The 13475-nt window shown below is 39.7% G+C and overlaps 1 protein-coding gene across 2 annotated transcripts in view; it reads left to right on the top strand.

Annotated features, from left to right (window-relative positions):
- LOC146571953 (glycine receptor subunit beta-like) overlaps positions 1 to 13475 on the top strand; it is an 80325-nt gene that overhangs the window by 35827 nt on the left and 31023 nt on the right. For both annotated transcript variants that reach the window (XM_085275969.1, XM_085275970.1), the window contains exons 5-6: positions 349 to 575; positions 4036 to 4118. In XM_085275969.1, the coding sequence (XP_085132095.1) occupies positions 349 to 575; positions 4036 to 4118 (310 nt within the window). The remainder of the gene's footprint in view (positions 1 to 348; positions 576 to 4035; positions 4119 to 13475) is intronic.

The raw sequence follows: 13475 nt of genomic DNA, 5'->3' as shown, positions 1-13475 counted from the left end.
ATAAGATAAAGATGCAGATTGTATATTTTTACAAATACGCATTGCATTAATGATAGTCATTCACTGTATTCTGTTAAATGAATGAATCACCATAACTACATTAGTATTATTAATACTGAAGAATTGAGCAGACACTTGCTACATGTTACTGTTTTAGCCTGACTCAGGATACAGCTGTTTATTGGCGACATATGGAAAATAATAGGATTGCACAAGTATGACCAGACTTAAGAAAAATAGCAGAATAAAAAAAAGAAAAGTTTCACAATATGTTTCATTTTAAATATTAGCCCTAACAAGTAGGAGTTGATGTAGTGCAAATTATTAATACAATATTTGTCTTTGCAGGACTACAGAGTAAATATATTTCTTCGACAAAGATGGAATGACCCTCGTCTACAGCTTCCTACAGATTATAAGAGTGAAGCACTAACTGTTGATCCCAAAATGTTCCAGTGTTTATGGAAACCAGATCTTTTCTTTGCAAATGAAAAAAATGCAAACTTTCATGATGTCACACAAGACAATATACTGCTCTTCATCTTCAGGAATGGAGACGTCCTGATCAGCATGAGGTGTGCTTTTAAATCTGTTTTAATCAATCTATGGGACCCATAATCCATTTTTTGCCTCATTCTTTTTAAACAATGAATACCTTTTAATATTCTGAAGAAAATAACTTCTGAATGGATTGCCATGAATTGGACAATCACTGTGATTATCCTGTCATGACTTATGTTTAAGAAATCACATTTTGGTCTCTTAAAAAAAGTGAGTGATTCTCATGAGCCTCAGCCATACATATTTAGCCCTACAAAAAGTTAACATGTTAGTATGGTGCATGAAAAGGTGGCTTGTAGTGTGTAAATCAAGAGGGTGCAAACACTTAAGGGGAGCAAGAAAGCTTTGTTTCTCTTGAAAGCTCTCATGAGTACCCGTTCGTTGTACACCCAAAGTGACCTGGAACAGTGTCATAGAAGTCATTAATACATGCAGAACTAATCAGTTGTCTGGAAAATAAAGTTATAATTTTCAGAAAAGCCCACTGACCTCAGTTTGTAGCAGAGTCTGCAGACTTTAGAGACAGTTTAAAGTTTTTGTCTTTCTCTGAGGGTCATGGAGAAATTATTGATTCATAGAAGTGACTTTAATCTTGTCTTTTTTTCAGTGACTCTAAGCTGTTTTTAGAAAAAATTGGTTAACTTTTAGGTATTATATGGTGATATATCAACAAAGAAAAGGCCTATGTGCTCAGGGAGCACATAAGCCTTTTCTTTGTTGAGCTTATATGAAATGTTAGGCAGACCTAGTTTTGAATTCTGTTTTTACATTGGTTCTTAACTTGCTCTTGCTTTCATAAAGAATAAGATGTAAAAAATATTTATGTAAAAAATCAGAACCATTTCTATTTTGAGGGATTAGAACAGTAACAGTGGCACTGTTGTAGCATTAAATAATTCACATGCATCACTATTAAGAACAGTGGTGGCAATATATGGTCTGGCATAGCCTATAAAATTGTCAAATGGTAGGTGACAAGTATTAGTAACTGACAGCTAGAGGCTTAAAATCAGAGGCATCTATCAATGTGACAGGTTTTTTGAATTTAAATTAGATCATGCAAAATATGAATATTTTATTTTTCTCACATTTGGGAAAAAGAGTGATTAGGCTTCATTGAATAGTATAGCACTACACACATGTTGTCAGTGTGCTGACAACATGTGTGTAACTGCAGGGTTATAGTATGTTTCTAATATAGGAGCACATGCTGTGGAGTATTGTCTCTGTAAATATAAATCACAGATGACAGGTCAGGGGGGAGATATCTTCACCCCCACCCGGGATTGAGTACAAAGCCCCAAGTGTGATGGAAGAAGGATCGTTGAGTGCGAGAGGAGCTCGCTACTGTAGCCGGTTACCAAGATTATGTGAGGTGCCCTCTGAAGGTCTACTAGATGATGTAAATGCAGCACTACTGACTATACCTACCGCCGCCATTACAGAGACTAACAAGTTGATCTACACTACGGCAGCAGTAATCAGTGAGATGCTTGGCTACAAGTTGAGCAGCCACAAGGAGCAGTACCCTCCATGGAGAAGATGACTAGAGGCTAAGATCAAGGTAGCATGGAGGGAAGTAAGCCAACTATCGGAGCTGCACAAATGGGCAGTGAAGAAGGTGCTTAAGAAGTACAGCAAGCTGTCCATATCTGAGGCCTTGGAAACTGTCAAGCAAAGACTCACAGCCTTGGTCAGCTGCTTGAAGAGGTACACTAGAGAGATAAGAGTTGGTCAGCAATAGGTCCTGACATGGTTCATGCCTACTGACTGAAGAAGCTGACTGCACTGCATGCGTGTCTTGCAGCATAAATGAACCAGCTGCTAGTAAATGAGAGACACCCAGAATGGCTAACTTAAGGCCAGACAGTTCTGATCCCCAGGGACCCCCAGGTCCCCTCCAGCTACGGACCAATAACCTGCCTCAGCACCATGTGGGGCCAGTCCCATCCACCCAGAACCCACAGAGGGTCAGGCACCAGGGACTGGTGAGTGTCAGTACCACGGTCCAGGATGAGACAATGCACATCCATGAGTACATCAGGAAGATGGCCCCAACCGACCGTGTGCTCAGTGAATACCTCAGGCAGCAGAAACCCGAGGAAGAGGAGGAACCATCATAAAAGAACAAGCCCCTGCACGGTATGTACCACCGGCAGATAGAGGAAGCGGCTGACATCCAGAAGTCCTACCGGTGACTGGATAAAGCTGGACTGAAAGATAGCATAGAGGCACTAATCATGGCAGCACAAAAACAAGCTCTGACCACAAGACCCATCTACCACACCAGGCAAGACCCCAAGTGCAAACTGTGTAAAGATGCCCCTGAGACAATCCAGCACATATGGTGCAAGATGCTGGCAGGCAGGGCATACATGGAACACCACAACCAAGTGGCCGGCATAGTATACAGAAACATCTGTGTCGACTATGACCTGGAAGTCCCGGGGTCAAAATGGGAGAGGTCAAGGGTGGTAGAGAATGACTGTGCTAAGATCCTGTGGGACTTCCAGATACAGATGGACAAAATGGGATGGCTATCCAACTAGTTATAGTAGTGGTGGACAAGCAGAGGAAGACGGCTGTAGTGATAGATGAAGTGATACCAAATGACAGCAACATCAGGAAGAAGAAACACGAGAAGCTGGAGAAATACCAAGGGCTCAGAGAAGAGCTCAACAAGATGTGGAGGATGAAGGTAACAGTAGTCCCAGTGGTAATTGCAGCACTCAATGACCCCCAAGCTAGGCGACTGGCTCCAGCAGATCCCAGGAATAAAATCTGAGATCTCTGTCCAGAAGAGTGGAGTCCGAGGAACAGCTAAGATACTGAGCAGGACCCTCAAGCTCCCAGGCATCTGGTAGAGGACCCGAGTTTGAAGGATGAATACTGTGAGAGAGGGGAATTTTTTACAAGCCACAAAATGTTTTAGCACTGATAAAAATCACAATGTAATTTCCTTTACAAAACGAATCTCTCCATAGAACATTTTTGTTCAAAAGTCAATTTTTGTATGTGTTTATTGATATTAATAGCTATTAATAAGCTATTAAGCTTTAATTTAATTTTAAGTTTTAAGTTTTAATTAAAACTCTAAGAACCTTTGTTTTTTTGTGAAATTTGTTTAGGCAGTATGGATGTTCGAACACGAAGTGGAGGGGAAAGAGGGGCAGAGCAACACATGAGGACATTTTTCTTCATACTTGAGAAAATTTCCACCTAACAACTTGTGTAAAATGTTATGTTTTATTTGTGTTATTATTAGATAACATATTAAATATTATTTTTCATAGAATTGTAATTTTGCTATCTCGCTCTACATATCTCTGGAATAAGTAAGAAAGAGTTTAGGATGTGTTGTTAACATAAAAAGCTGGTAAATTAACTTATTTTTAAAAAAGGATTATACAGTAATAGGGCAATTTTTTCTTTGTCCTGTTGAGCCTGTTGTGTGTTTTCCGTTTACACATGCAGGCTGTCGGTGACACTGTCTTGTCCCTTGGATCTTACGCTTTTCCCAATGGACACACAGCTATGCAAGATGCAGCTGGAGAGTTGTGAGTATATTCCTGATCTAGCTGCTCTCTCCGCCCTTGTTATTTCTTGAGCTTCTCGCCTTCCTTCCAGCTGATGTTGCTGACACTTGTTATAGCTACATCTATGGCTGTCTTCCTCTGCTTGTCCACCATTACTCCTCGAGTTCATTAACCATCTGAAGTTTGTCTGTCTGAATACAAAAAACTAAATATACTATAAGAGGAACTACACTGTAAAAACTGTGACAAGAGGTTACTTAAAAAACCTATGGCAACAAAGTGACACTTAATTTACTTAAGTAGATTTTAATTTCAAGTGATTTATGTAAAATTTAGATAAAATGTTAATTAAATTTCAACAAAAAACAATAATAGATATTATTGACATTGTCTTTTAAATATGTGTTGAATTTAGGGACAAAATCTCAAATTGAAGGTTAAAATTGCCTAATTGTAACAAAAAATTAGTTCATTTGAAATGAATCTCTGAGAAAAATTACTTTGAATTTACTAACGATCTGGCAAAGGTTTAGTAAAAATGACTAAAATATCCATTACAAAAAAATTAAAACTTTTTGTTTTTAATTAAAACTCTAATTGGATTCACTAATTTTCCAATTAAACATTATAATTAATGACTGAATAGTAAGAGAAAATCAAATTAATTTAACTTCTTTTCTGAGTAAAATGAATCAATTTCGCAAAGACAACATTCAAACAGTAATTGTTTTTATTGTGGAATTTAAAACATATACAAAATTTATAATATAATATTTTTCTGATTAATTTAGATTGTATGCACTGAAATTCTTCACTAGTGCTTGCCCCAAAATAATAGGAAGAATAGGCCATAATTGAAAATACAGTTTCAGCCAACTTCTCGAGAATGTCAGTCTTTACTTTGGAGGTGGGCAGAAGATTTCCATTCTTTTTATACTCCTCGGTGGCTCTTTCCAGTTACATTTCAGTTTCATGTGCAGACTGTGGAATGGGGAACAGCTTTGGCCAGGGCTCACAACGTTCTGTGAACTTCTGCCTTTTGAGAATAATGGTGTCCTGAGAAGATGTGGTTGCAGCAGAGTCTGCATTGGATACAACTGGATTGGATGATGAGTCATAGTCAGTTGATCAGAGGGGCTGCCGAAAACTGGCAGGATGACCAGGGTGATGCCAACAACCTTCACAGTGTCTTTGTCTTTTATCTGGTCACTTCTGCGAATAGTGAAGTAGTCCTGAAATTTTGGTTTAAAATACTGAAGACTTAAGTTGTTTGAAATCCCAAAGGTATCCTTCACAACACCTTGCAGCTCCTCTACTGTTGGTGGGATCCCTGATGGAAGAACCAACTTCTCCGTTTGGTCATCAGTGATTACATGGAGCTTTATCTCGTTCAACCTAGAATAAAATGTAAATGGACAGAGTTAAGTTAGATTAAGTAGGGTCAACTTTGTCATTTTCTGCTGCTTCAATTTCAAAACTGGTAGTTTAATTCAATACAATCATCCATCAAAACCTATTCAAAATGCATAGTCTACATACTGATCAGCTGAATTTAAGTTGAGGGATCTTCCAACAACTGAAAAGAACACAACATTAATAACAATCGCACTCTCCAAAGTAAAAATTTTACACACACAAATTGTTAAAGACAAATTTGAATTAATACTAAAATTTTTAAAGGTGAGATTCACATATAAAACAATGAAACTCTTTATTAGATTAAAAAGGGAATAGACTCTATTTTCTGTACCGATTTGGTGACAGATCATGACATGAAATAACACTATTTGTGTATTTATATACGTATATATCTTCCCATATTTGAAAAGATGTCCTTTTAATCTACACAAGGTCATCTCTGTATCCAAACACCATTGGGTGTTAAACATAGAAATTATGAAAGACTTATGTCAGATTAAACACGTATTACTATATTATTTCCTGAATGTACCTTTGTCTTGAAGATCGTTACATTGTGACTGAGCATGGGTCTCACTGATACACCGACCAAGTTTAACTGGAAACTTGCATTATCCCTCTATGTGAGCTGTGCCTGCACTAAATTCACAGGGCTCCGACAGCATGAAAATGAAAACCAGTTATTTTGCTGGACTGAGCCACTTTAGCTTAATTACCACAACTGAAAAACACTGCGTGGAGACAAAAGCTTTGAAAAACCGTGACTGACAAAATCCCGCACAAATGATTTTAATTACATCACTCACTGCTGAGTGCAAAACTTTTTCATAAAATTTTAAAAGTAAATGAGGGAGGTTACAGCCCATCGAAATACATAATTGATATATTTTTTTAATATGGTAAAACGTGGTTAGTCAAAGCTCTTAAGTAACACAGCTGCGAAAGCTTGGAAAGTGACCTTATGCTAGCAGTCCACTTCGTGCCATTTTGTGTAAAAATACAATACTGTCATTACAGTGGTCATTATTAATCTAATTTTGACGTATCATACTGTTTAGAACTTTTACTCAAAACTGCTATACGTTATTGTTTAAAACGTGTCGTATATTCGTACAAATTCAGATAATCTTACCTCGGACAAAATGGAGATCATCCACTGCTGAAGCGTGTGTGTCCTGCATGTGGCACAACAGACTACAGGCAGAAGTGTAGAATGATTGAAATGAAAATGCTTTCATTAGTTAAATCTATTAGATTTCTTCATTTTTCACGGTACTCATACATTTTTGTTAAATCTGCTCAACAAACTATTGCTTAATTTACCCCAAACAAAATTGTGTAAATTTAAATAACTGAACATCTCAAAAATGTTTAATTTTTCTTAGATTTAATTAAAACAACACATACATGTTTTTACTGATTAATAGTTACTATTACTTTCCTATTAGATACTAATTAACCCAAATCACAGTTTTTACAGTGTAGAGCTCCGATGCAGCCATAGGTATAGCTGCTTCTGACGGACTTGGTCAGCTTTGTTCACTTATTGGGGTGAGGAGTGGAAGGTAAGTGAGTAGAGCTATGCTGTAGAGATGAGACGAAAAATATATCAGCAGCGTTGAACACAGCGTGCTACTAAATTGCATTTTAATTACTAACTCTCTGCCAATTTACTCTTTGACAACTTAAAAGGTATTAAAAATAAGAATTAATGATACATTTCAAAACTTCAGCACTCTGTAGGAATGTGAAGAAGACCTGGAAAGTTTGCAATATTTTAAAATTAAAACTACAATTAAATGAAATAATTAATGAGAGAACAAAATTTCTGATGCAAAGGCTGTGATTGGGGAACTTTGAACATGGTTATAAATCTGGAACATTCCTTGTTAACCAGCTAACGCTAAATAGTAGGGGTGCAGCGATAATCGTATCGATATTGAACCGTTCGATACAGTGCTTTCGGTTCGGTACGCATATGTATCGAACATTACAAATTTTTTTATTTATTTTATCAACTTTCCTTCTGACGATGCTGTCTGTGTTGAGCGCTCAGTGGATCTGCGCTCGACAGTGCAGCCTAGGCAGAGTAGTCGAACGCAGATTCACTGAGCGCAGGGCAAGCTAGCGAGACAGAAGTTAAGCTCTCCTTGCAACATGGCAAATTGAACCTCCCCCACCCTCATTCAGATCTGGCGTTTGGAACTATTTTGGTTTTCATGTGACGTATGACCCTGAAGGTAAGCGTGTCATGGACTAAAGTAAAACAGTATGTTGGATGTGCCACGCAATGCTCAATTACATGGGTGGGAACTAGTGCGTTAGTGCAGTTAGCTCATTAACGTGTTGGCCGTCTAGCCCCATGCACGGAGCGATCGGCGGTAGCTCGTTAACGGAGATTTGCCGTGTTGTGGCGTTAACGTCATTACAACAAGATTTACGCTGACAGCACTAGTGGGAACACAACGAATATGACTGCACATTTACGCCGACATCATCCTAGTGCAAAGACAAGTGGAAGCAGACAAAAACAACAAGCACGCATGCTACAAACTTGAGTCATTTAGACAGCCGTTAGCACATGATTCTCCTTATGGGGACCTGATATGTTTAATATGCTGCTGAGAATATAGCCCAGAAGAAGCGTATAGTATAGCTTTTATTTTGGAAAGAGCCATTTCTCTGTAATAAACTCTCTTTTCCAAAGATCAGTGATTCCTCAATCAGATACAGGGCTTGCAAAATTGCCTGCCCGACGTCCCGGGGCTAGCGATTTTTCCAGTCGGGCTACCAAAATCTATCTCTGCCCTGCCCGTCGGCCTATCGTAGGAAGGAAAAATATATGTCAATGCTTTTGCATTCTTTTGGAAATGTAGCTGGGTAATTATGTCATTGGCATCGGTGAGCCACTGTCAATATGTGACATATTGAAATCGCGTTTGAATTTGCACTTGTTTTTTGCTTTCACTTTGCAATCGCACGAACTGTGTATAGAGAGCGACAGCACTGATTGGTGAGTGACGATAATTTGCTCACCAATTCCTCTGACATCGTCTCATCAATCATTAGCTTACTATGCAAACATGACAAGTGAAATCTCCTGCAGCAAGCTTAAACATGTGAGAGGTTGATCGCGCAGAGAATCGCTGAGCTTATGTGAGTGCATCTGTAAAAGCAGCAGGATATATATTTTAGTTCTGCTGAGCCAAATAAGACAGGTCAGGGTGAAGAAGTGACAGCCAAAGAAAAGCTTACCACAAAACGGAAAAGTTATGACAAATCAGACTATAAGGCAAAAAGAAAGTGCAGCTTTATGGTTTCATGGACAACAGAATTTCTGTGGCTACAATATGACGAGCTAAATAACAAGGGCTGCACATAAGTGGTCCGCAGGTGCGCATTCGCTGTCAAAATAAAAAACACGCACTAGATAAGAAGTTGCAACGCGTGTTTGCGTACATAAGATTTTCAGGAGGAGGACAGACATTTGTTTAGAACTCTTAAAGATGTCGAAGAAGCAAGCTCCTTTAAGCAATTACTGTGATGTTCCTCCACCTCCAAAGAAATGTCAGGAGTCCGAACCACAAAAGAAGCACGTATTCTCAGAAAAGTAGTTGCAGGAGGTGAGCTGGCTTCAAACAAATGATGAACGCACAGAGATGTGGTGCGGAATGTGCCGTGAAAATTTAATAAATGACAAATTAAAAAGGCATGAACATTTTTTTTTGTATCAAAAAAATATCAAACCGTGACACCAAAGTATCGAACCGAACCGAACCGTGAATTTTGTGTATCGTTGCACCCCTACTAAATAGCTAAAGCACTGTCAAACATATGCATATGGCGTTGTACTATATCATTATATTAATCCCTTTACTATAGTATTCTTTTGTTTTTATGTTTTAGTTTCACTCTGATTTAATGGTATGTGGCGGTGCAATGTAAAATAAAGCATCGGGAGCTGGGATGCTACATCCTGACTCCTGTATTCTTTGGCTTGCTACTGAATTGTGGACCTACGCACACATGCAGACACAAAGAGAGCAGTACAGTGAAAAGATGGATATGGAGCTGAATAAACTACAGGGTGGGCCATTTATATGGATACACCGTAATAACATGGGAATGGTTGGTGATATTAAAGTCCTGTTTGTGGCACATTAGTATATGTGAGGGGGCAAACTCCTCAAGATGGGTGGTGACCATGGTGGCCATTTAGAAGTCGGCCATCTTGGATACAACTTTTGTTTTTTCAATAGGAACAGGGCCATGTGACACATCAAACTTATTGGTAATGTCACAAGAAAAACAATGGTGTGCTTGTTTTCAACGTAACTTTATTCTTTCATGAGTTATTTACAAGTTTCTGACCACTTATAAAATGTGTTCAATGTGCTGCCCATTGTGTTGGATTGTCAATGCAACCCTCTTCTCCCACTCTTCACACACTGATAGCAACACCGCATGAGAAATGCCAGCACAGGCACCCAATATCCGTAGTTTCAGGTGCTGCACATCTCGTATCTTCACACCATAGACAATTGCCTTCAGATGACCCCAAAGATAAAAGTCTAAGGGGGTCAGATCGGGAGGCCTTGGAGGCTTTTCAACTGGCCCATGATGACCAATCCACTTTCCAGGAAACCGTTCATTTAGGAATGCTCGGACCTTGCACCCATAATGTGGTGGTGCACCATCTTGCTGGAAGAACTCAGGGAACGTGCCAGCTTCAGTGCACAAAGAGGGAAACACATCATCATGTAGCAATTTCAAATATCCAGTGGCCTTGAGGTTTCCATTGATGAAGAATGGACCCACTATCGTTGTACCCCATATACCACACCAAACCATCACTTTTGTTGTTCCAACAGTCTTGGAGGATCCATCCAATGTGGGTTAGTATCAGACCAATAGCGGTGGTTTTGTTTGTTAACTTCACCATTTACATAAAAGTTTGTCTCATCACTGAACAAAATCTTCTGCGTGATCTGAGGGTCCTGTTCCAATTTTTGTTTTGCCCATTCTGCAAATTCTGTGTGCCGATCTGGGTCATCCTCGTTGAGATGCTGCAGTAGCTGGAGTTTGTAAGGGTGCCATTTGTGAGTAGCCAATATCCGCCGAAGGGATGTTCGACTAATGCCACTCTCCAGTGACATGCGGCGAGTGCTACGCTGTGGGCTCTTGCTGAATGAAGCTAAGACAGCCACTGATGTTTCTTCATTAGTGATATTTTTCTTGCGTCCACATTTTGGCAAATCCAACACTGAACCAGTTTCACGAAACTTAGCAAGCAGTTTGCTAACTGTAGCATGGGAGATGGGTGGTCTCGTAGGGTGTCTTGCATTGAAATCTGCTGCAATGACCCGGTTACTGCGTTCACCAGATATCAACACAATTTAGATCCGCTCCTCACGTGTTAACCTCTTCGACATGTAAATGGCTGTGAACAAAGAGAAACTTGTAAATAACTCATGAAAGAATAAAGTTACATTGAAAACAAGCACACCATTGTTTTTCTTGTGACATTACCAATAAGTTTGATGTGTCACATGGCCCTGTTCCTATTGAAAAAACAAAAGTTGTATCCAAGATGGCCGACTTCTAAATGGCCACCATGGTCACCACCCATCTTGAGGAGTTTGCCCCCTCACATATACTAATGTGCCACAAACAGGACTTTAATATCACCAACCATTCCCATGTTATTACGGTGTATCCATATAAATGGCCCACCCTGTACATCGCAGTTTTTTGACGTGAACAGTAAACATGGACAAGACATGCTGGAGAAGCCCTTCACTGAAGAAATCACTGAGCATTAAAGATAAGGCATCAGCTCTAAACATTCTGGTTCTAAATGCTCATCAAAATCATCTGGGGGTATTGAAGCGGCATGAGCAAGAGCATTGGCAGAAGCTGCAAGAGCTTGTGAAACATTTGTAGAAAGGGAAAATGCCATCAAGGTTTGGCAGCAGCTGCATTGCCCAGGTAGACACATTAAAGGCCGCAGGCTGCTGTGGCTCAGGAGGCAGAGCAGGTCATCTACTGGAAGGTTTGGAATCAAATGTTTGGTGGATCGATCCCTGGCTCCCCCAAGTCTGCATGCCAAATATTGCAAGATATTAACCAAAGCTGCTCTCTGATGCATCCATCAGAGTATGAATATGCGTAAGCACTTTAATCATAGAAGAAGATCAGTGAGGAAGAAAGTGCTCTTGTGAATGTTAAGTGCTTTGACTGCACCATGAACAAATGAAAACCAATATGCAGCTAGTCCCCTGATGAAGAGTATGCATCCAGTGCAGGTGTGATGGACATGGCAAAAACTTTGGCACATATAGAACTGGTCGGTCACAATTATCACAATTTGATGACTGTCCAGAAACCTACAGATCATGAACGTCATCTTTCCTTACCACAATAAAGGATTTAAACCTTACCACCAGTTAAGAGTTGGACTTGCTTGCAGCATTAGCCCCATTGTGCAGAAGCTGCCATGCAACTTGCAGGACAAATGGATTTCTCAAGGATCAAAGTATAAGGAAGAGTATCATATATCTTATCATCCCGTCTCTTTCCTTACTCAGTTTATCTGCCTGGTGGCAGATAAACTGCCTGGTGGCAGTTGGGATCATTCCTTGTCTTGACAAGGAATGATCCCAGCTTTGTACATCAAAGCAACTATTTTCCCAAGCTAGAGAGGCTTTTCTTAAAGCCTGTAAAATTCAGGAAACCAGTGTCGATGCAAAAGACTAATGTCTAGTCGGATGCAGATCAGAAGGTAACAGCTAACGATGAACCAGATAAATATTGTCCCATCCACTACAAGCCTCACCCACTGAGGAAATGCTGTGGCTTTAGATTGGAAACAACTGAAGATTAGAAGGCCTGCTTAAAAGAGCAACAAAATTGTTTCAGATGCTGCTCATCATCTGGACATCTTGCCCGCACCTGCAAAGCTGCATTAAAATGTGATGAGTCCAGCTATAGATGGAACATAACCCTGACAGACCCAGCAATGTTTGCATGCTTTTCAGCATTTACTTTTTTATTATTTCACAGTTGCTGTTACAACACTTCTCGGCTGCAGTGTCCCGGCTGCCAGCCACACATACACAACAACAACAATGCAACAGGGGCCAGACTCCAAACACTTTGGAGAATGTGAGAATGTGGATGAGGGTCTGGTTTCCAAATGAACCAACTAAAGAGGAAGCCATTTGCCTGATTAAGGGAACACAAACCTCTCTTGCAGAGTCTTATTTAAGCCTTAAAAATATCGTATCAAACAGCATGAATATTCTAAGAGCATTTCCAGCAGAAGACCACATGCAGGACATCAAGTGTCCAAGCCTCTCAGTTCACTAATACCACTTGGCTGACTGGACCAGCATTCTTAAATCAACCACACAAGAGCTCTGTTGAGCAGCAAAACATCTTCAGTCTTGTTGACCCAGAATCAGATAAAAAAGGTTCAGTCACAAGTCACAGCTGTGCAGCTAGGGCTACGTTCACACTCCAGGTCTTAATGCTCAATTCTGATTTTTTTGATCAAATCCAATTTTTTTTGTCTGCTTGTTCACACTACAAATAAAATGTGACAGCAAACACACTAGTGTGAACCCTCAAAGCGGCCCGCATGCGCAAAAGAAGACATCACACACAACGCGCTCTGTTTAGACCCAGACCAAACAGTATTGTTTGACTGTTTCGGATTTTATGTTTTCCAATTTTGCTTTAAGTTATAAAGTTATTTTGTTATTTACATATGGCCTAATAATGATCCTTGTTGCTGTTTAAGAGAGGAGCGGTGCTTCAAAGGATAGTTGCAGATTTCTGTCAGAATCTGCAGATTATACAGTACAAATAAAATGTTCACATATCTCCAACATTGTCTTCCCAACAGTTTCACAGACATCTACACTGGATGGCCAGGAAGCGTTCACGATGTCTTATTGG

Source organism: Mchenga conophoros, linkage group LG6 (genome assembly GCF_057382185.1).
Source record: "Mchenga conophoros isolate Kocher_MC1m ecotype Shallow Benthic linkage group LG6, M_conophoros_male_GT1.1, whole genome shotgun sequence".
Taxonomy (NCBI): Eukaryota; Metazoa; Chordata; class Actinopteri; order Cichliformes; family Cichlidae; genus Mchenga; species Mchenga conophoros.
Note: the sequence above shows the minus strand (reverse complement) of the source record. Positions and strands in the feature narration are given on the sequence as shown.